Source organism: Hippichthys cyanospilos, chromosome 1 (genome assembly GCF_059441005.1).
Source record: "Hippichthys cyanospilos isolate Australia breed blue-spotted pipefish chromosome 1, RoL_Hcya_1.0, whole genome shotgun sequence".
In the NCBI taxonomy this organism is placed as follows: Eukaryota; Metazoa; Chordata; class Actinopteri; order Syngnathiformes; family Syngnathidae; genus Hippichthys; species Hippichthys cyanospilos.
Genome location: NC_142369.1, coordinates 25,661,256 through 25,686,371, shown reverse-complemented (window position 1 = coordinate 25,686,371; position 25,116 = coordinate 25,661,256). Strand labels below are relative to the sequence as shown.

General features: G+C 38.5%; 1 protein-coding gene across 2 annotated transcripts; it reads left to right on the top strand.

Moving 5' to 3' along the window:
* The first annotated feature begins 587 nt into the window (after positions 1-587).
* Positions 588-23,669, top strand: LOC148429869 (sodium- and chloride-dependent GABA transporter ine). Of its 2 annotated transcripts, XM_088426037.1 has the most exons (13): positions 588-955; positions 8,973-9,107; positions 13,583-13,793; positions 14,601-14,733; positions 14,901-15,035; positions 15,648-15,751; positions 16,057-16,181; positions 16,948-17,060; positions 17,276-17,416; positions 17,525-17,624; positions 17,770-17,870; positions 18,168-18,335; positions 19,749-23,669. In XM_088426037.1, exons 1-13 carry the CDS (start codon positions 775-777, stop codon positions 19,869-19,871), a joined length of 1,770 nt encoding a protein of 589 aa, XP_088282163.1. In that variant the 5' UTR covers positions 588-774; the 3' UTR covers positions 19,872-23,669. The 2 variants fall into 2 exon arrangements, with proteins under 2 accessions (XP_088282163.1, XP_088282173.1); XM_088426047.1 differs by lacking the exon at positions 588-955 and having other exon boundaries at positions 8,971-9,107; positions 11,409-13,793.
* Positions 23,670-25,116: the final 1,447 nt, after the last annotated feature.

Genomic DNA, 25,116 nt, shown 5'->3' with positions numbered 1-25,116 from the left:
AAAAGTTGAGCAAACTATTCCAGATTTCTGATTTTAAAAGCAATTAAACTTTAATTTGTTGTTTGAGACAAGGCATTTGTATGGTTTTACATACATACATTTGTATGGGTTTTCAATGGCCCTCTGAGAGAAACTGGAACTAATACAAAGGCCGGAGCAAAAATGAGTCGGACACCCCTGAGGCAAAAGTTTACAATGCAACTAACAATGAGAGCACCGTAGTTACTAAAGCAAAATCATAGTGTGGAGCATCAAGCCAGCAATGGCTAAAGCAGCACAAGAATGTCATCTTTCGCTTTTACACATACAATATGACCGTGGTGACGACGTATATTTTAGTCCTAAAAGCTGTCTACATTTTCTTCCAGCTACGGCCCACGCGGTTTCCAGGCTTCGCCTATGTAAGTGAAGAACAGTAGATTTTAAACTTCCGGCGGAAAATGTTCTTTTTCAGAACAAAAGTAAAGATTGATCAGTGCTGTTCATCTAACAGTGTAAAAGCGAATTACATGTCTCTTATTTTGAAATTTGTCTCTACCAGAACACTTCAACTTGACAATGATGTGATCATTATTACCAAATGAACGCGGTTTCATTTCCACTGGCCCGCTACGACAGCATCCGAAAATAACAGGTTTTCTTTTTGTGTGCTATCGGACCAGTCTTGCTTTTCGGCAGGGCTCGTGGATGTTACAGTTGAGCTCCATCCAATAATTTATTATCAATCAGCTCAGCCAGCGCCGGGCACCGATAGACGCCGCCGGCCACTCTACCATGAATGACGAGAAAAAGAAAGCTTTGTTAACCTCGGATGTTCGAGCGACCTCGGGAGATACGGATGTGGCCAGACCCACATGGAGCGGACGGCTGGAGTTTATATTGGCCACGGTAGGCTACGCGGTTGGGCTTGGCAATGTCTGGAGGTTCCCCTACCTGTGCTACAGTAGCGGCGGAGGTACAGTATTATACCGGATGAGATCATATGTATATAAATAATTACTTCGATCCTTGGAGTAAAGTGGCACTATGGACACGCTGTTGGAAACACTGATGGGGAGGAATGTTTCACAACTTTTTTTTTTTTTGGGGGGGGGGGGGGGGGGGGGGGGTTGACCTTCAACTAAAATTCAAAAGTATCTGAACTTTGACAGAGCCACAACGAAGGCGTGTTTCGTAATAAATAACGTGTACTTCACTCAAAAATCTACATCCAGTTGCTCAACCAACATTTTGAGTATACGTTTTAACTTACAGTTTAAAGAAGTGCAAAATTGCACCAGAGCGAAGTCAAAACAGTGGAAAAAAGGGAAACGGTAATCTTCTGTCCGCTAGTGCGCCAATAAAATAGCGTAAAATGAGAGCGAGAGAGAGAAAAAAAACTTCCTAGTAAATATAGGTTTCTTCCCCCGTAGTTAAAATAGTTTTTGTCTGTATCATGTATTTTATTTTTTACAAGATTTGCCCCAATCGTTTATGTAACAACACTTTCACATCTTAAAATAATGAAATCACCTCTAAATCTGCTAAGTAAACGTTCTTTTACGATTAATAATGCTTACATTTACAGAAATATTCTGTTATTAGTTTGTTTTATTGACAATATCAACATACAACGGGAAGAGGTTGCACAATAATTAATTATATATAACGTCATCAATCTTTCAAAACATGTCAAAAACACTTTACGATAGATTCAACCAGTAAGATGAACAAAAACATACAATTTTCCACCCATTATATTTATTCAACCGATCAACAATAAATTAAATTAAAATTACTCTGAAACAAAATAGATTAAATTACAAAAAATACAAAATAGAAAACATGGAAATGAATAATATAATTACTATTATATAAATAAAATAATAACATATTATACAACATAATATATTAACATGGTATATTAATACATTAAACCTCTCCATTTATAGTCCCCAATTTTAGCGATCAGCTTGATAATTTTGGGACTGACTGTAACATGTTCTTTGTTGGTGGTTGATTTTGTTCCACTTTTGTCTGGATTTGTCTGAAGGATGCATCTGTCAAATGAAAAACAGCAAAACTTCAGCAACGGTGGGTTGCACTCTTTAAATGCGTCATTTAGCTAGGTTAAACAGCAAAAAGCCCGCTTAAAAATCAACTTCTATGTCCATTGGCTTGGACGTAACCTTCAAGGCTGTTTTCTGGCTGAGTGAAAAGATGCCTTCACGTTCACTTGTGAAAGTGTGCTTTACAAATGAAATGAAAATAATTAGTTTATTTTTTTATGTTATGTTTGAAATGTACATTTTATGTCTTTAGCAAGCTAGATTTCTACCTCGGTGACAAATGACTCACTGCTAAGTGGCAAGCTAACGTTAGTGCCAGTCTGGCTAAATACTGAATGCAGCAAGCGGACTACGATGTCTGTCATTTTTTTGTCATCATAGTTTGCAATAATTCCAATTCAGTGGATTGGAAGCCTATTGGCGAAAGAGTAGATTAAGGGAAGCTCCTCAGCTTCAGTTTGATACTTGCCTTTGACCTTTGTTCTTCCTCCGGCCTCGACAAAAAGTCGCGGTCCGCTCGAAGTGTGTATCGGCCAAAGCTGAACCGCCGGATGTAGTTGTTGATGTTGTTAAGCGTCACGTCAAAACAACCTTTAACATGACTTTAACATGTCTTAAGTCTTGATGAGAACAGAGCTTTTCACATGCGGCACATACTCGAATGGCATGTCGTGTTGTTGTCATTTCTTTTGAATACACACACTTTTTACACATTAAAACTCACTCACTTAAAACACACTCATTGAATTCCTAAACTTTTTGGACCAAACTAACTGAAACTAACTAAAACTAGAGAAGACAGGCTCATGGGCGTATTGGACCGAGTTCTTTTTATTACTCTTTCTCTGTTCAGGCTAATGAACTTTTATATGGACTATTTCACATGTTTTACAAAAGTAGAAATGGTTATATAAACCCAACATTGGATAGTGGCATCAGACCTGGACAAACTTTAAATTTGCACCACAAAATCCTTTTAAATAGGTTGGGAAAGAACACAGATGTATCCTTCATTTTCAATTCATTTGTGAACGTGCTTCAATACCAAGTAGGTGCAGTTACAGCTAAGTCTGACCCCGACTTATTATCAAACAAACTATATTCACAAATCCGTCTTCCCGTCCGTCCGTCCGTCCATCCATCCTTTTTCCATAGCCGCTTAGTGGCTCACCAGGGTTGCTGTCATGCTGGTGCCTATCCCAGACGTCTTTGGGCAGTAGGCGGGGGAGACACTGGACTGGTTGCCAGCCAATCATAGGATATTCACAAATGAGTTGAACACGTGTACATGATTGTACTACTATATCCAGTTCTATACGAAAGCCATCCATTTTTGTAGCCGATGATGTGTAGGTGAAATTTACCATTTTTGTTACAGGTCTTTATCAAGACATGCACGTGACACAAGAGGATGGCCTATCTGTCTAAATATCACCACAAATATTTTGACTGCTTTGCAGATGCAGAATATAAAATTTAAATTTCCCAGCTGAACGGGTCTCAAAGATCTCTAGCGGTATATTGAATGTAATCATTCTTTCTAGAGCCTTTTAATACACGATGCATGTGACCTTTGACCTTTGGTTTAAATGTCTAAAAATCACCACAAAGCCTCCCCTGATGCAGAACATAACATCAGAATGGGTGAGCAGTTGTAGCAAGCTTTGAAAAATACAGGCAAAAACAACCTTTTAAAAAAAAAGGTTAAAATAATGTTAAAAAATACAAAGTTTTTTTTTGATTTTCAATAGAAATATTAAGTAATTTAACAGAATATTCATAGTAACATTATTATAAAGTCTGAGAAAGTTTAGATAAAGTTTTCCTTTTTTAAAAACAAAAACAAAACATGTTTTGAAGTATAATTTTACAGTTTTTGTCCTGAAATAACTGACAAGGATGTGTAAAATACAGTACACAAATGTGCAATCAATTTTAACAATAAATTTATGTATGTCTATTAATGTACAGTCAGCCCCCTGCTTACGAGCATCCTGATTTGCGAACATTCCGCCTTACGAGCGTGGATCAGGGAGAATTTTGTCCTCCGCTTACGAGCAAACCTCTCGTCTTGCGAGCATTCCGTCAAACTAGCCATTGAGTATGTAGAAATGTTCTCGCCTAACAGCGTCAATATATTCAGCAGTTGCGTCATCTACAATCATTAATAGATACTTATGGCGGTAACGTGAACGCTATTGGTCTTACAATCTCACACTGACTGTCTCACTCACGGTGTCTAAATATATTACCATTTAAGTGTAGTGTTTGTACAGCTAAAGGGAAAAACAGCTGACATGAAATTAAATGTGCCGATTGCAGGACAAAGAATTGTCATTGGTTTAAATGTGTGTTTTTTTTTAAATTAATTGTCAATACATTCCAACCGTTTAAAAAAAAGTGCGAATAATTATCAGTCAGTCAAGGAGACGCCAATATGCTATTGGTCGATTAAGGTCACCCGGTCTCACTCACGGAGATGCTATTGGCCGGCGTCACACGTCAATCACAGAAATGCCGATATGCTATTGGCCGAACGCCTTTATCTAGCTTGATGGGACAGGATGGAAGGAAGTAGACAAAATGAGTGAAAAACGGAATGTTTTGAAGACTTTGCAAACTTTATCTGTTAGACATAGCTTCTAAAATTACTAGCAGCGGTAAAGGAAGAAATAAGAGGATGATGTTTTAGTATCTCCGTGATTTGCACCATGACTGAAAGAGTTACTGTAACACTGTAAGACCAATAGCCTATAAGCGTTGCCGTATTAACTCAAGAGGTTAATCTCTGCACCCTATTACGGGTGATGATACAGCGCCATATAATGGTTGCTAGACAAGATTGCATGTCAGGTTAGTCGTCGATCTCCCGATATGCATTGGGACAGCGTCATCGTTGCAATTTTGTGAGTTGTAACCAAAGGTGAACTGACGCTCGAACAAGCCATAAGTGTGCTGCCTAGTAAATGCAACACACACAACCACCTCTCCGCTTCCACCGTGCTCAATTCACGTCGGGAAAAACAGTTGACATGAAATTAAGTGTGCCGATTGCAGGACAAAAAATCGTCACAGATTTAAATGTGTTTTAATCAATAAGATGTCAATACATTCCAACCGTTTAAAAAAAAAGTGCAAATAATTATCAGTCAGTCAAGGAGACGCCAATATGCTATTGGTCGATTAAGGTCACCCGGTCTCACTCACGGAGATGCTATTGGCCGGTGTCACACGTCAATCACAGAAGTGCCGATATGCTATTGGCCGAACGCCTTTATCTAGCTTGATGGCACAGCTGGTTGGGATGGAAGGAAGTAGAGAAAACCCTGACTGAAAAAGTTACTTTGACACTGTAAGACCAATAGCATATCTGATTTACCGTATTGACTTGGAGCATTCACCTCTGCTCATCTCTGCTTATCTCAGCACAAGTCACGTCTTTCCAAAGGTAAAAGTCATTTATCCTTTGTATTTGTTATTTAATGCAACTGTACAGTAGATTATGTCACTTAGTATTAATTTATGTATACAGCGTGATGATTTTACCTAAGGCTTCTGCGCGCGTTGCATGCACTCACGAATTAACATGGGTTTGGATTGCCCGCTATACGAGCAATTCGAGATACGAGCGTAGCCGCTGAACGGATTAAGTTCGTAACCCGGGGGCCCACTGTATTTGTATTTGTAAAATAACAGAAATATATCCTATTGGGTCATATTTTTACAGTTGGTGATTTCATGTTTTTTACATTTTCCATGTAAGATTCGTCTCTTGTAAATTAAATGATAACTTATAAATAGAGAAAAAACTGTAAAGTATACAGTAAATCTCTTGTTATTTTAATTTTATTTTAATGTTCAAGGAAACCAGAAAAGGTTTGATTTTCTTTTGGTAGAGCTGAATTAGTTCATGTTAACAAGTGTATATGTTTCAGTAACTTTCTCAGTAAAACAAACAAATAAAATGTTATTAATTTTTCCCCATATCCATCCATTTTTACCCATGGTCACCTGTATTATAGACAGTTGCTGCTGGCCTTTAAATAAGCGGATGGCTTAGTTCTCAAAATAGAGTACATTAAAGGGTACCAATCATGGAAATTCTAATTTTTGGAGCCTTTATCCATGTTACAATGTTAATTTCTCACCCTAAACACCCCCAAGTGTTATTTTTCTTGCTTGAACCTTTTCTTAGAGTTCTTTGCACCGGCCATGACCGAGCAGATAAAAAGGGCTCGTGAGGGGCAAGATGGTGTCATAGTGATGAGGAAGGCCCTTTTATTACATCTACACCGCCCCTCGTACTGCCTGTGCAGCGTAAACACACACCCACATTTTCCGAGCAGCCGTGCCTATTTTTACTTCCGGTTTTTCATTGGAGTTGGTGAGGAGCGGTACAGTGTTGCACCGAGTCGGCCCAGTAAACGATAATGTTTTGTTTATTGGTTACAGAGTTTTACCGTAGAAAATGTCCTAGTGGAGAAAATGTATGTTTGGAAGCACACCGCCGGACAACAACCAGGCGTTTGTGATCGTCATCATTTCGTTCTCCCAATGGAGAAGCCATAGCTCTAAGTACACATCGGCTTCATTGTAATGAACCATGTGCAGCATGTGTGTTTTATGTGTGTTTATGCTGCTACTAACTTCTTATGGTTCTCCATGTGAAAGTACTTACGTGTACTTTTAAGTTTCTTGAGGTTGTAAAATCACAGTTGCGCACATGTTTACATAGGTTATGTTTAGCTGTTTTTCTTTATCGTTTCATGCCGGGTCAGCTTTAGAACAGTGCCACAAAGAGGGTGCAGCAGCCACATAGTGAGAGGCGCGGTTTCAATCAGTGAGATGTTTCATTTGGTAGTTAGAAATGTCGATACCAAAAACATAATTCCTGAGAAATTGAACAATTATGCTTAAGTTATGTTTCATTATGTATTTTTTTTCTTTGTTTGCAAACAAGAAAGATTCTGTGTAAAGTAGTGACATCCTGTTCAATTCTGTGCACAACATCTTTGTATTGCTCAACATAAAATTGTTAAAATTATGGTTTGCTTTAGTTTGAATGACAGATCTGCATAATGAGATTCTAAACAAATTTCATGATACACATTTAAGGGTTGGCGGCTCTGTGGAAGAATGGTTAGCATGTCCGCCTCCCTGTTCCCGAGTTCAAATCCACCTTGTTCCGGCCTTCCTGCGTAGAGTTTGCATGTTCTTCCCAAACCCGCTGGCTTCCTCCCACACTCGAAAATTATGCATGGCAGGTGTATTGGACACGCTAAACTGTCTTTAGATGTGATTGGGTTTGTGAATGGTTGTTCATCCAAGTGTGATTGGCTGACAACCAGGCCTAGTGCCCAGACAGCTGGGTTAGGAGCCAGCAAGCCCGTGACCCTGACCCAGGAGAAGTGGCTATAAAAAATGGATGGATAGATTGATATTTACAGGAAAAGATTTTGGTATGAATTTATCTGCAATAATGATACCAGCTAGTTGTAGACAACAGCTCTAAGTGGTTAGAGTACATAAAGTTAAAAACACCGGCACATGTTGGTCACTTGGCCGATGTTTGAAGAGCCATAATCGTCCAATTTACTCGTCTGGCCGATCATTCGGGCACTACAGGCCTACACCTAAGAAATTCTCATAGAATATAAACCCTTTGAGTATTTGAGCTATTCAGACCAGAGTTCAATGGAAACATGATAAAGTGGCAAGACGCAGTACAGTACTACAGTAGTAGTCGCAAAAGAAGTGAAGTTAGCCCCAAGTGTGAATACTTTTAATTCCAGGTTAAACACTATGTACTCAAATATGTATGGGTGTAGTCCTTTGCTTGTGACATGTTTTGATCATTTTCTTCCACATCATTCGAGTATTTGAGCTATTCAGACCAGAGTTCTATGCAAGCATGGTGAAGTAGCAAGACGCAGGACTGTCCTATAGTCGTAGTAGCAAAAGAACTGAAGTTAGCCCCAAGTGTGAATACTGTACTTTTAATTCCAGGTTAAACACTATACTCAAATATGTATGGGTGTAGTCCTTTGCTTGTGACATGTTTTGATCATTTTCTTCCACATCATTGTCATAGTATTTTAGCCAAGGGATAGAACACTCCTGGTAGTTCGATAACCAGGTGGTGAACACAAAATTGAGGTCACGCAACAAAAGAGACCAGCAGTCTTTGAAAAGTCTGCGCTGTCTCCTTCTGACCAAATCGCATGCGCAGACATCCAAAAAGCCCAAATGGATTTATCAGGGCAATATTTTGTGCCTTCTCCAAGTCCGACAATCTGAACCTCCTAAGCAGAAGCTGCTTGAGTGTTTGATATGGTAACATTTTGTAACAGTTGTATTACACGAAGTCGACAGCTGGTTGTGGGACGCCATGACTATGTAGTACTACGGGACGTGCACGGTGTGATTTCTCGCAGGTGAAACAGCGCTTAGACATGCCGAAACCACGTTGCCGGGTTGCTCTGCCAGAACTATCGCAATTTCGCCGGTGGGCCGCCGCCTGCCGATGGCAAGCGTTGGGGCAAAGTGGCCAAGGAAGACACATACTTCTTCAACTGCCAACCAAAACATTGAAACAACCGGGGTCACCGATGTGGCAAGACAAAGAAAAACACATTGCTGCTCAAGTACACGCCTCAACTCGTTTTTATGCCAAACGTATTGTATCACAATGTCCAAGTCGTCAAAGTCAAAGGTTCAAAGGTTCATTCCAACTTGCTTCTGAGAGAGAGGCATGTTCCTAATGCCCGCCACAAAGGTGAAATATAAAACCTGCAGAGCGTAAGCGGTTTGGTGTGTTATTAAGGCAACAGGCATTAAGTTAGATAACTTCACAACATACATAGAACTCAATCCTGACTGCAGTATCGGCAACATTTTTATTTCTCTTCTTTCTTGTTGCTCCAGGAGCTTTTTTGGTCCCCTACCTCATCATGGTTTTTTTGTGTGGGATCCCTCTGCTTCTAATGGAGTTTGCGATTGGCCAGTTCACTCATCTTGGCTCGGTGCATGCCCTGGCCAAAGTCTGCCCCCTGTTAAAAGGTGAGTTACAGATTAGATGGACTTTCAGTCATGCTGTTCAGTTTTTTACAGCCTTAGTATAAAAAATGTCGTCTGTTTTAAGATCCATCCAGACATGTACTACACTGCTTATCCCATGGCCCAAATCCATTGCTGTCACCACACAAAACCTCACGGGTGGTGATACAGGGTTTGGGTTCTACCAATTAAGTATTATGTTCAGAAGCTGACCAATGCTGAAGAGCTGCAACTCTTGAATTTGATCTACTCATTAAGGCTGAGTGTGTTTGATGAGATCATCTTCAGGTCTGCAAAGTGCGTATGTCAACATTTGGCAGGGCATGCTGTACTGTCACTAGATGCTGTTACTAGATTAGCGATGGAATAGCAAGTACAGTGGGACATCTGAGGTCAAACACAATCTATCAAGGATGATGCTAGACAGCAAAGGAACTTTTGAGATTAAAAAAAGACGTTTTTTTAGGCATTCTCACTGCGATGCATCTATTTGCTGCATGTATCATGTTTTACTGATTTAAATATGAATCAGTTTTCTCTGTGGAAAAGTGCATACTTGTTTGTGTTTGTCTTGTTTAATTTATAGGTATTATTATTTGCGTTTTGAGAAGATCTCATGGCCAAACAAATCCATGGTCACAAAATAGCGCAAAAACAGAATTTAAGATGTTGGCTCTTGTAAAGTGTCTCTGTTGTTTACAGTACACTTCAAGTAGGAAATGCTTTGAACCTAATTGTCACGACTGCAACACCTGCATTACACGTATTTGTGTTAAGATCCATGGGACAAGATGCATCTATGGTGAAAGTCAAACTGTGGCAGAGTTATCCATTCTTAGCGTTTCTTGTCACCTCCGATTGTATTTTGGGCAGAATGAGAGCTGGCTCACTGTTCTATATCGTTTAAAAAAAATAAAAATAAATAATAATAATATACTTGACCGTATGTCTCTCCATTAAGTCGCAAGATCAGGCATCTTAACAGTTCGGAGGAAATTTGGACCAATTCTCTTTAGTGCAATTTTTTTTTATTTGTCTGGTGTGACTCATTTGCATTTTTGCTCATTTTCAATTGAGTCAGTGATGTGCGGTAAGGTCCATAAGCCACTGACTTTTTGTTCAACAATGCAAAAATAGCAAAATAGCAAAATACTATCACAAAAAACAGGAATATTTCATACATGCTCATTGTTGGTGGTATTTGATCATCTCTAAAAAAAAAAAAAAAAAAAAAAAAAAAAAAGAGTCATCTTACCAATAAGTTATAAAAGCCCCAAACTTGGTAAAGAAATCCGATCTTTTAGGATTAATATATTGGAGCCAAAAAATTGTGGCTAGGGTTTTATGCTTTGTATTTGTTTATTTGTGTATTGTATTGTGTATTTGTAGTACTTTTTGGGCTCCATCGTACACATTCACACAATGCCGTTTCATGTCTCTGTTCCCTGCTGGCAAGTATGACTGCATCCTGCATTTTGTTTTGACAAATAGGTTCCCCCCGAGCTATAATATGCTATCCTTATTCCAAGTAGCAGCCCAAAATGTGTTAAGAAGTAGTTGTTCTTGATAAACCATTTATAATTTTCCTTCTCAGCTTTAAAGGTGCGGTTTGACTTTATTAATAAATGTGCAGGTAGTTTGCGGCACTTATTGTGTTATGATTCTTGTACCAAATGTTTCCCTTCTCACCCATGTACAGAATAAAACTAGGAAAAATGCAAATTCAGCCATTGAGTGATGGAATCATTGACATTATTAATATGAAAAAGAAATTCAATGTAAAGCATGGATCATAAACCTAAAATGTAAAGTAATTTAGCTGTTTATTTTGGTGTTTCACTCTCCATATGCAAGAATGGTTTGCTTATGCTTGAAAATGATTAGCGAATGCATGACTCATCTTTTCGATTACTTTTAATGATCGTGTTCCGTTTAATAAACAACTAAAATGTTGTTGAAATGGTAAACTTTAATTGATTTCCAGTTTCCTTGAATGAAGTCCATTTATTTATCCAATAAGTTGTTCTATCATGTTGATGGATGAGAGCTTGCTTGGCAAATGGTAATTTCACAGAGGTTATTGACCTCGCTTTAATTTAAGAAATGAAATAGTATGCAAAACATGTTGCAGAAAAGTGTCGCACATTCAGGCATTTCATATTTTAATGATGACATGCCCTGACTGGTTGAGAAGTGTTGCTTTCTACTGTAATGCCACAAGAACTCAGCCATCAACAACCTGTCAAAAGATTTTCAGATGGATTATGCTGTGTCCTTAATGCTCTAACTGGTTTTTCTCCATAGTTTCTCTTTAAGACAGAGCTTATCTACCCGATCAAAACAGGGGCTCTTCACTTGTTTTATCACTCCTTTCCCCCACGTTAATGCTCAGTGGTAAACAAGAGCCAGAAAACAGGTAGTTTTTTTTCTATACATTTTTTTGAAAGATTTCCACATGAAACTGTGCAATTCCCCACATTGCTGACCCCCAATCAATGATTTCAATGGAAATTCTTGAATCAACACCCACTCTCATGTTTAATTATTAAAGGATCCAATAGCATGCCGCTTTTCCCACCTTTGCCGCAGAAACAAAGTGTCTCCTGCCGGGGTGAGAAAATGATAGATACAGGAAGTGAAACAACATCTGCTCTAAGTGTTTTCTCACGTACTTATCTTGAAACTGTCATTTGCTTTGATGCTCTGGTGGGAGAGTCAGGTATGTATACTGTTTATAGGAAATAAAATGGAAGAAGGAAAAATGTGTCACAAAAGTTAACAATTATTTTTAGGTAATAATCCTGTAGTTTCAAGCTGATACATTTTTGAGTGTCTTTGTCCAGGGCCAAATAATTGTTTCTTCGTAACACCAGAATAGTTAGCCCTATTCTAAAACTTGGAAATGGAAAACATGGTTGACATTTTCACAGTGGATAAAAAAAATACTACAAACCCCAGGTTGACAAGTGTTTGATGTGATAAAAATTGGGTCTAAAAGATTTAAAAACAATTTACACCATTTAATGTGACCCGTAACCTTAAGAACATATGTTACCCAACTGTGTCCTTTTAAATGAAACAATCATATATTTAACCCTTTTATAGTAACACACATTAAGACAAGACCACTTCACAGGAAGTGGTCTTAAGCAAAATTTAGTGTGGAACTGCACAATAGCTTCACCAGGCGGAGGTTACACTTGTTCTCTGCACAGACAAACCAAGCATGCCATAGCCCTTCTTTTACCTAATCATTAAGCTACAGTAACTATAGATTTCTGCCATTCTTTAAAAATGTTGCTTTTCTATAGATCTTGGAATCCAGGCCTTCATGTGACTGACTGGCTGGTTTTGGTTGATTAAAAGGAGTCAAACGGTGGCGGTGGTTACAATTGATTGGTGGAACAGAGTCATGTGACAATGCCCGGGGCTCAAAGGCTCCTCACGAACTACAAGAAGTTGCTTGTGCAATCAATACTAGGATACAGATAAAAGTAGCAGGCTGTATTTAGCTAGATGTAACAAGGTGAATTTGCATATCCCAACAAAAATATTAAAGGAAAACTAAAAGTCATCTCGCATAAACTTCTCTCACCAAGTATGAGTTATGCAAAAAGTTACCACGGCCATTGAATCACATTACTATTCACCACTGACCAGAAGATGTGTTCACACATGACCTTGGAATATTTAAACGGAGCTTTTGAAAAGTATTCCAGGGCTTGTTTTTTTGTTGTAAGATAAGGCCTTAGTCAAGCCGCTCTACTCTTTGTACAGATAGTAAATCGTTGTCACGCATAATAAACAGCTATTAGTAGATTTTCTTTCATCTTCTCAATTCTTGTTGCTGTTGTTCTCTTTGCGGCACCTGTCCAGTTTTCCTCTTCTCATCATCAATTTGGGGTGGGGTGCAGTACTTAGCATATTTTTGACACTTGACAGAGGCTTTTGTTTGTTTATTTCTTGGGATATTTAATGTCCTAAAATTTTTCTTCTTGACTTATACCTTTGGAACAGTGAGATCCCGGTGGTGCTGTGTAATCTCTCTGGTGACCTTGTGCTGGATGATTTGACAACAAAAATGTCAAGAAATACGTTCTAGAGCATCTGACCTTCATTGGTGGTTTATCAGCGAGACTTTAACTTTTGGCGGATGAGTGCTGACTCCCATTTAGGTTTATTCTAATTCCATCCACATGCACAGTTGCAACCACTTAACATCTATTGTTTGTATTATTTTGAGGTGGTTATTTATTTTTGCCAGCTGAGATGTAGGCGTGACAGGTCACAATGCTGAAAAAGTTTACACAAAACAAAACAAAAACTGGCATTCGAACTGGGGTGTGTAGACTTTTTATGTCCACTGTACATCAGACACCGATACAAGTGTATGTTTGGCTTTAACTGACAAATTTTGCCAACTGTACATATATACAGATACATTTCTGTGATGGTTGACAAGCGATCTTTCACCACAGGTGTTGGCCTTGCCACTGTGGTTATTTCCTACGTCTTCTCCACCTACTACAATGTGCTCATGAGCTGGGCGCTTTTCTATTTGTTCAACTCCTTTGGCGCACCACCTCCTTGGAAGACTTGCAACAACAGCTGGAATGTCTTTGAAAACTGTTCCAGCGGTTTCCCAGGCAATGCCACACATCTGCAGTCAGCGAGCCAACAGTTCTTTGAGTGAGAAGCATGAATTGCATTTTCCTATTCTATGATCGTTACCAAAAATGCTTTACATTTTCTATATTTTAATTAACAGTCCGACACCAAAACTGAATAAATCTATGGCTTTCTTTAATATTCTACACAACCCCCACACCCCCTGTACCACATCTGAGCCTTTGCTTAATACAGGGGTGTAAAAAGTTTGGCCCGTGGGCTTGATCCCGTTTAATCAAGTCCACGAGATGATTCTGTGAAGCTTTAGAAAATAAGAACAGAACCAGCTCCTTTCATCCGCTGTCTATAATACTGCAACGCCCTCGCGTGTGTTAAAGGATTTACTCCCTCACGCTTGTGTCCGATCACTTCTTTTATTGAAAAGAAAAAAAAAATAGACAAACCGTTAACAAGTCAACCACAACTCAAACTATTGCTCGATAACTGACTCTCAGTCCTCCTCCGCAGGCTTTTTGTGCCTGACAACAATGAGCGAACGTTACAATACACAAAAAAACAATCATAATAATATTTTTACAAGCAATGCGAAGATGAACACTCCAACTTACAAGCAGAAGTGGCCAGTTGCCGTGCATGTGCCAATCAGTGACAGAAAGTGGAATATTCACATTAGCTTTAGCATCTAGCTTCCTCGTGCTACCGCTCAGTGCAGGTAAAATCCTTCTATTGCCCTGAAGAGATTCACAATGTGTGAGGGTCGCAATCTGGGCCATTAGCAGACATTCAGCTTTGGTCCCTGTTGTATTATAAACAATCAGTCTTGTATCTCCTATTAATGCTTTAATGAACCCTTTGTATTTTTATCAGTCACAGACTTCTGAAGAAAACCAGTGGCATTGAAGATATTGGTGGTGTTCAGTGGGAACTCTTTGGCTGTCTCATACTTGCCTGGGCCATTGTGTATTTCTGCATTTTTAAAGGAGTCAAATCAACTGGCAAGGTTCGAAAAAAGCGAGACGAATGTATGCTTTTGCATGATTGTGCTTGTTAAGAAGTTGAAGCAGCAGTTGAAAGAAATGTTCTCAACCAGTGAAGAGTAAAAAAAATATCTCAATTGTAAACCAAAAAGAAACTTTTGATGCATCTCCTGTTGATTCCTTCCTACAGGTTGTTTATTTCACAGCTACATTTCCATACTTTATCTTATTCGCCCTGCTCATCAACAATATGCAGCTGCCTGGTGCCAAGGAGGGTATCATGTACTTTGTGACTCCTGCCTGGGGCAAAATTTTTGAAGTAAAGGTGAACCAACTTTGATTGCACAATTGCATTGATTTTAAGTGTATATGTGCTTGTGTGAGTGTGTGTGTGTGTGTGTTGTTTTTACAACAAGCCTTTTTGTGTAACTTGGTTGTGTGTGGGTGCTGCATATTTTCAAATAGTTTCCCAAGAGGGATAAAAAGGTGATCATCTCTGACTGCAAAACTGTTAGTGGGCAAGCAAATCAGCAATAATGTTGAGAACTAACGGTTTGTAAAATAAAAATTCTGAAAGAAAATTGTTTGGAAATCTAGAGCTGAGATTATTTGAAGTATTACCATCGCGACACATGACAAAAAAGAATGACACAATGCTTACTGAAGTTCATTCCTCATTAATGCATCACACAGTAATATAACAATAGAGAAGGAATGTAATGAAGTAATCAAGACAGTTTGAAACTTGTGGATATCCAGGTCAATTACGAGATTTACTCAAGTTCATTTCTCATCAAGGTATCACACACACAGTAATATAACAAAGGAGAAGAAGTCATGTGATGAAGTTATCGAGATAGTTCAAAATCTATGGTTATCCAGATCAATTAAGAGAAGTAGTAATGAATGTGTTTTTCTTTATTCGTCTCACACACAGGTATGGGTCAAAGCAGCTGCCCAAGTTTTTAATTCCTTGGGAATTGCGTTTGGTTCCATGATTTCAATGGCAAGTTACAGCAAATTCAACAACAACATTGTGAGGTAAAAAAATTAAAGGCAACTGTTTGGTTATCTGATGGTAAACAAAGACAAAGGCAACTGATAATTCTCAACATGATTTTCCCCCTCCTCTTGTATTTCTTTATGTTCTTGTATTCCCATTATATCTGATGCATTCTCTACTCTAGTGTAAAATGTGACTTGACCAGGATAATGTTGGGCACGTCAAGGCCAGTACAATGCTAAGAATGTATTTTTGTGTATGTTTTTTATTTTTTAATCAGCTCTCATCCTCTTTTTTGATCAAAGAAATGGTCCTGATTATTCTTACCTGTCTTCTCTTCCAGAGATGCTTTGATTGTGTCGTTCATCAACTCATTCACAAGCATCCTGGCTGGCTTTGTGATCTTCTCAGCTATTGGCTACATGTCACACATACATAATCTCCCGGTGGACAACATATCTACAGATGGTAGGCAACAGTATATGCTTCTGTTAGCCATCAGCACATGCAAGGCAGTTTTTGTCTTGTAATGTTGCCAGTTTGCATCTGTGCTCTGGCCTTCCTGTGTTTATATGCTCCCCAATTCCTGTATGGGGTTTTTCCCAGTGCTTTCTTTTCCTCCGACTTTCCAAAAACGTGCACGGTAGGTTGATTGGGTCTTTGGTTATACCATGTGCCCTGAGACTTGCTGGCAAGCGCTTCTTGCCTAAAGTCAGGTGCCACCCTTATCGGGGTCATTTGCACCAACAATGGATTCATGGAAAATTCCCGATGAGTAATGCAAGGGGAAAGGTTGAACAGGATTATAGCTGAAGGTGTGCTTCTTTCTACTCGCATAACGCACGTCATTAAGAGTGACAACGCAATCCTGTAAAGTCTGACAAAGGTTTTAAAATTGTAAATCAAACATTGCCTTTAGCATAGTAAGTTTGGAAATATATTGTGTGCAAACCTGACTGGTAGAGGATGAAAATACTACTCCGATGGCTTTTATGTCTACCGCTGAGTGCTTATGGTCCCTTCGTGAATTGTACTAATAAACTAATAATAAACTAATAAACTACTAAAGGAATTTTTCAGCTGATTACACAGGTAACCCTCAAGACAAAGATAACTACAGATCTTGCTCAGAAAGAGCTGTTTCAATCATTCGAAAACCCAAACTAGAATACATTGAAAAATTTCTTGCATTAGTATTTCTCATACAAATACAAAATCCTGTGCTTTGTTTCAGGTCCTGGTCTTGTGTTTGTTGTATACCCTGAAGTCCTCTCCACTATGGCCGGCTTTCAACTATGGGCTCCTCTCTTCTTCTTTATGCTGCTCTGTCTCGGTTTGGATAGCCAGGTAAACATCTCCCACTCTCTCACAACGATAAACAAGCGCTTCCACCCTTTGGCTTAGTTGCCCAATTGCCCAATGAACACCTGATTTCTAATGAGTATGGAACAGCGACACCATTTTTGGTGTGAATGAAGCATTTGATGCTTTTAATGGTCTTTTGAGTTATTCATTCCACAGGTCCATGAATGACTCACAACAATATTTCCCTTCTGCTGCAGTTTGCCACCGTTGAGGTGGCTTTGACCTTCATAAAGGATGAATTCAGAACCCAGGTTCTGTACTTCCTAAAGAGGGAAGAGCTGCTGGCCATGGTTGTCTGTGTTGTCAGCTTTCTTCTTGGACTTCCACATGTTACTAAGGTGATGGTGAAGTGTTGGAAGCATGCCATTCGTCCCATCTTTTATTTCTCATTTCAAATGCTATGCTGCAAATGAATGACCCGTGACTGGTTTCTTATCTTTTCTCAGGGTGGTATATATGTGTTTCAGCTGATGGACCACTACACTGCTGTAGTGTCCCTCATGTTCTTGGCTTTTTTTGAGGTTATAGCAGTCTGCTGGTTATTTGGTAAGATCCTCATTTAGTTTTGTTCAGTGAATGCTAAATTGTAGCTCTGATGTAGGAGCTGCGTCACTGTGACAAGCTGCTAGCATGAGTACAGCAATGAATTGTTTTATGATTTATCAAAGTAGAACTTGTCATATTCCATTAGGGGTCGGCCGCATCTCTTATATGATTGAGAAGATGCTTGGAAAGCCTGTGAATATCTACTTTCGCATCTGCTGGTTCATTATCTGTCCTTTGCTGGTGCTGGTGAGCTTCTTTCTTAACAGTTACAAACATACCTTCACGCACAGCTACACACATACACAAGCACACACACATACGCATGCGCCCACACGCACACACACAGACATATATATATATATATATATATATATATATATATATATATATATATATATATATATATATATATATATATATATATATATATATATATATATATATGTTGGTATGTATGTATGTTTAAAAGGAGAAGCTGAATCGGGTATTGGGGGAATAGGGTAACCTGTTCTGTTCACCTAACCCGATGTTTCCCTTTCATAGTGCATTCTGGTCTCCAGTATCATCCAGTACACGCCTGTTCAATATGGGACGTATAGATACCCATTGTGGGCTGAATGGGTGGGCTGGGGCGTCTCACTGGTCTCTCTGATATGGATTCCCATTGGAGCCATTCACGAGATCTACAACAACAAAGGCTCTTTTCTCTCGGTGAGTAAAAGGGATCATGACTGTTCAAAATAGCTGTGCTCCTTTCTTTGGTTGTTCCGACTGTTGTCTTTTTTTTAGTGCGAGTCACCCGTTAAACTCATTGTAACTCTTTCGCTATGTTTTTAGTAAAACCTATTGAGCAGTGCATACATATGACCAATTTTTAAGTTTAAGTTCGATTCCCTCAACTTTCTCTTTGATCAAAATATTAACTGCAATGGGAAGTTTATTCCTTCTTTTATTTTTGTACTTTGGTACATAAGCTTTATTTTTTAGTCATCCCGTTTCTTCCCTTCATGATGTTTTACTGAAATTGGTGTTCCAACACTGAGACCCACAAGGCCATGTACTGTTTAGTGTACAGTATAAGTAGCTGTTCTGTACACACACAGTGGCATGCTCTAAACTGATAACACAAGTTTAATTTTTATAACTTTACCGTGGCTGTATTTCTCTGATGTTGTGTGTGTGTGTGTGTGTGTGTGTGTGTGTGAGTGTTTCTTAATATTCCACAAGACAAGCTCATGTCTCAGGAAATGATTTTCCCATTGCAGACATTCCAGTGCATTTAGGACACCACCTGCCAATTTCTAGTGAGATCCATTATGAGCCCATCATGGAGTTAACCCGTACAAAGATAATCATTCTCTATTTTAATGTTAATCTACATTTTTGTATGACTTTAACTACAGTTACAACCACAATGCAACAAAACTGAATCTGTATATTTCATGACAATTACCTGGCAATAAGGCTCAAGGCCTCATAGATTGATAACCCATGGGTCAAGAAAGAACATGTTATCTATTTTTTTCTTTTTGTTCTTGCACTCTGGCATTTATTTTTGCTTTTCATTACTTTGTTGGCAGCCCACGACCCTTTATAATGTGAACTACTGCTCCCTACAGCACAACAGTGGAAGTTACAACAGGCTTGTCATGACTGTATTCCGACATTGAGGTTGAATTTATATATTGGAATGTTTTACAAATCATAAATGTATAGTACATGTTTAGTTCACTGTGGAAATCTGCTACCCTACATGTTTCTCTCTGTCCTGGCATGGGCTTTCTTCAGTTACTCCTCTCATCAAAGTGAAGGAAAAGCATGTTAGCTTAATTGAAGATGCTATACAGTCCAGAAGGGTGATAATATTTGACTGTTAGTTGCTCTGGGATTTGCTCTAGCAATCACCTCAGGGTGTATCCCACCTCTTGCCTCAAGTCAGCGAGGATAGGCTCCATCTCACACATGATGAGGACAAGCTCTATAGAACATGGATGGATAGATGAATGGATAGAACATGTATTGTACGTGCATCTCATGTTAAGGCAGGGGAGCATATGCTCTAAATCTTTGAGCATCAGGTGTCTTTTCAAATATGGTTTGAAATCCTCCCTTTCTTCTTTTTAGAGACTGAAAACATCTGTGACTACCACTGTAGAGTTGGCTGTTGAAGATCCTTTGCCCGAAAAACAAAAACCTGGCTACCCAGTGGCTGAAACATCAATAGAACACCTGAACACAACACTTTGATATAGTAGGGTTTTTTTATGATAATTTTGTTGTTTTTTTTATCAAAATTGTATGCACCATACTGTATAATTCAACAAAAACTTAAATGACATATCTTATTAGAACCATGCATCATATGAAACAATTTTATTGCTATAACGATCTGTTGTCAACTGCACACACATTCTGAAATTTAGACATATCGTCAGATCCTTTGTTTGGAAATGCAAGTTGTGTTACTGAGCCTGAATAGAAAGCAAGTGCTTGTGAATGCAAATCTTTTTGCATTTCATTTTCATAACTTTACATTTATAGAAATGCATACAGCATACGTAAAAACCAAATTGCAACTCAAATTTGTGATTACATCTTTTTTTTTTCTTGTGATAAAGTATGAGTTGCTGTGTACAGTCATGAAATCTTAACTGACGCAAGCACAGGCTTTCATATTTTATGTTAACATAAGACTGAAACTGAATGAATGTACATGCTCAAAAGCTTTAAACAGATTAACACAATTCTGAAAATATTTATTGTATTTTTTTTATTCCATAGCTTTCTGAAATGTTAATGCATTTTTTTTCGAGTGCACTTTTTTTTCTATGACAAATCATTCACATATAAAGAGAAAAGCGCTCCACACCCATGTTCAAATGCCCGTTTTTAGTCAAGTAAAAACATGAGACAAAGATGAATCATTTAAAAACGTTTCCCTCCATCAAACTCACATACTGTACATCTCGATTGGAGGAGGGGGTGAATGTAAACAACTGAGATGTTATGGCTGCAAAAATGTGCACAACCTCTTGACAAACTTGTTTTACACAATCATTTTAAAAATATTATAATGGCGTAACACCAATTGAATACTTTTAAGTTGATTGAGGCCGGAATAATGGCTGTGACAATTATCCTGAATGCTTTGACGATAAGCTTATGTTTTCTGGCTGTTAAACATTTGACTCAGATTTTCTTTATATGTCTTGGCCATGGGGTACTGTGTACCTGCTCAAATAAAAAAGCCAAAATAAACAAACCAAAAAAAAACAAAACAAAACCCAGACGATCTTTCAAACACATGTGAAAATGTGTTATGATTTGATGAAGGTATTCATCCAGAGTTGAAAAAGGCGCAAACAGCACTGCTCATGGCTGCAATCATATCACTGTTAATGCACAAAACCCTAAACCTTAAATCTGCTGGAAAGTAAAAACAGGTCAGGAAAAGCAAACAGATGAACATTTTTTTAGAGGGATTTCAAATGGACTTGCTGGCACCCCTTTTTTAAATGATTTATCCTGATCTCAATATTTTCACTAGTATCACAAAAGCTTGGCATCTGTGTGGTGGTGTGTAGACTTGCCTCTTAACTAGATATCCTAAAGAGGATATACAGTACAATCTACAGTTGAGCTCATGAATTTGCTTATACACAAATGGAGCTTGTGAATTATTGGCAGTTCTTTGGCAAATACTGTAACTAGATCGGGGACACCTCAGTCGTTAAATCATTACGCAATCCTAAAATGCCTTATAATTGAACTCATTCACCGCCATTGACAAGCATACAACGGAAATGAGCGGGAAAGCGTTTGATGCTACTCCACTGTCAGTTTCAACCTTGGAAAAAACTTGACTGAAGCACAATCAAAAGTAAATGTTTTGTGGGTCTTCGAAACATCAATGCACGAAAATGGCTGTGAGTCAATCACATAAAATTCAATTAAAGAATAAATAAATGTGTTTTGCAAAGTGATGAGCACAACTGTATTTGGATCAAGGAATAACTTGAAAGCTGGCATCTAGAATGCCAGGCACCCGGCACCAACCAAAGACTAAAGTGAAAATGTGTGCTTCTCATGGTGTAATAGATATTTTTTTTAATGTTTATAATCATACGCTGGGTAGATTAGCAGCTCCAGAATTAGATTATCTTGATATTCGGCTTGGTTTTGGATTCCAATATTATATTTTAGGGATGGGATAAGAGTTTGTAATATGAGCTCTCGCATGATTAAAACTAAATTTCTCGTCGCTGCACAGCATGATATATATATATATATATATATATATATATATATATATATATATATATATATATATACACACACACACACACAATCCACTCCGCGTTGGGATCGTAACACGAATTCGCCGTATGACCGGCAATCCAACCCTATGTAGCAAATGCGTGTAAAACCCCAGGTAAAAACATCAAAATTGTACATACATATTAAAAATTGCTACCAAAATAGTATAGTGAGTGCTGCTTATATATAATATACATGAATGTATTAAATAACATCATAAATTAAAAAAATAGAAAAGATTTATGGCCATATTACCTAGTGAGGGTAGCCTAGGCTAGGCTATCTTATAGCCTTCTTCGTATTTCTTGATTATCTCTAGCTTCGTTTCCATACAAATGATCTTCTTCTCTCTTTATCATCACTAAAAATCTTGGGGCCCATGGCTGATCAATTAAAGTTTAAATTAAACACTAAAATGCACTATATATATATATGTTTTGGTAAACACTCACAAGCGAGCAAAGCTTTATTTTTTTGGAAACCGTGACGCCGACCAATAGCAGACCAGCATCTTAGTGCTTCTGTGACGCCGACCAATGGCAGACCAGCATTCTAGTGACGAAAGCGGTGACGCGTATGGGGACGTAAAAAACAAAAATGAGTCACTATATTCATATATATATATATATATATATATATATATATATATATATATATATATATATATATATATGCAACATTGTTGTGAAATCATGTTCAATCGCCAATTCAGCGCACAAAAAAATGACTTCATAACCTGTTGCCAGCGTTTTGCTGAGCATCTATAGCATAAATGAGCTAGTTTAATAGACTAATATCAACGCTGTACATTGATGCTGACACCAGCTTGTCATTCTTACTGATCATTATCAAGCTGAGTCAAATGTGTCTTCTGTGTTCAAATATCAGCAATTTATAAACAGTTAGTCATTCATTATGAAGTGGAAATATCTTACATTTTTAAGCTTTATTTTTGAATAACCAAATATTAAATAGAATGAGAAATGCAGGATACACTTGTTACTTTCATGTCACCTTTGTGGCGATACTTAAATGGTTTTCCATTTCAAGAAATAAATGGTAAAATATTGTCACATCAGACAAAACCAGTTTATAAACACGGGAACAAAACTTACGCCTACCACCACGCAATTAACATGAGCTGCTGAAAAATGAGCCTGAAACAAAAGTGATTCTCATGTTTATTTTTACATTTTGCATGCTAAATTGTTACATTTCTTGCAGTATGCTCAAAAAAAGGACACCGGAAAATTTTATCTTAATTATTATTATTTTATATTGTAAATTTTGGCAAAATCTCATCTCGTTTCGTTTTAGTGGATTCAATCTCGTCTATTTCTTCTCATGGGATTTGTGTCTAGGATTGCAATAATTGATGGGTCCATTTCATATACAGGGCATACATACACATCTAGTATGAAAAACATTTACCAGCAGAGGGTGCCTTAACACAAACAATGTTTCTCATCTTTTTTTTTTCTTTTTATGACTACTGCATTGCCTTTTATGATCATGTGCAATAACTACATGCTCTTTAAAAACCTATCTGCCATTTACAAGTGCTTTTCCACATTGCCCTCGATATGCAAAGCTACCTTTATGCGACCTTGTAAATGAAATCATGTATTTTGTTTTGTAGTTTGCACCACAATTTTTATCATAATATCTATAATGAATTTGGATGTGTACTGTCCTCTTGGCTGAGAATAAAGATACAAGTTTCTATCACGTATTTGTTTCCTTGCCGTCACTTGGTGGCAGTATAGCAGCAGGTTAGAGCTCAAACGAAATCTTTTCTGCAAAATTGAGCCGTTCTCTGCAAACGTACGCGCGCGTTTGTGTGCGTGCATGTGTCTTTTGAGACACATATATCTGATATATTGCGCAGGGCAACCAACCACGCATACCCACTCACACTCAATAGTATAACTCAATTTAGGTTTGAGGAAAACACCGGTGGCTTACGCGATTGAGAATCAATTGGTATGCTTTGTGGGGGTGCGGGTGGATGATTTCACCACATTGGCTGTATTGTCAGAGTGGATGACCCAGCTGGGGCACCAAGGAGAGCGGAGTCAGGACAAATGTGAATGCGATGCTCATGAGGTTTGAAAGTGAATTAGGGGAATCGTCATAGAGGAGTGCAGCGGCCTTAGCAGAGCTGCATGTTAATCAATAGTCCCTTCCTGTTGGGCGCATGGCGGAACCTATCATGGCCTCTAAATCAGAGCATGGAGCACTGTCAGATCAATAGTCATAGACAGTGCAGGCCAGGCGGCAGTAAATAAAAGGTTTATGCAAGGCAGAGAGAAAGCGATTGTGAGTTTGAATGGGCAATTGACGAACCCGTATGCTTGTACGGGTCACCCACTCACTTCTGCTACGGTGTGAAAATGGCCACTCTGTCTGTTTTTCCTTTTGGTGCCCTGTGAAGGAGATAAAGCGAATGTAATCACATTTAATTAGAGCAGGCGTACGCGCGCGTGTGTGAGAAGAATACTGCAGGAGTCAAGTCACAAAGCTCGTGTTTGACTCCCGTTGACGCTCGCGTAACGACTCCAGTACGCCGACCCCGCCGCAGCACTTTGTCATCCAGGCAACAGAAAGCGCTTTTGAATGTCTTGGAGGGACCAGGTGTCCCTGTGAAACAAATATCGCCACTGTTACGCCAGATATATGGTGAGCCCAGATGATTTGCACTCCTAGATTTTTAAAAGCATTGCACTGCCAGGGTTTGCTCACTTTAATGTTTGTTGATCCAAGCAGCGGAGAGAGCATATGTCTGTGAGCGCTGTTGTATATTTTGGTCGGGGTGGTGCTGCTCCGTGTTAGTCAAATAAGCAATTACATGAAGTTTAATACGTACAATAAAACATCTATGCTTTTTCTCTTAGCCTGTCTATGGCATTTCACACGCTGAGCTTCCTTCAGTGCCGCTGAGGTCTTAAGCGACATCATGTGTGACAACTGTTTAAATCGCTCAACTTTTAGGGGTATCCAGATACCCCTGTAGTGATGAAAAGACTGGAGCTGTGACGGTGTCATTTTTCCCAAATTACGGAGCTAGGCAACTGGAAAAGAGAAGTGATTAGACCGTTGTGAAAGAAGAGCATAAACTCTGCGAGAAATTGGAGAAAGGAAAAATCCAAACAGTGTATTAAACTCTTAGATTACC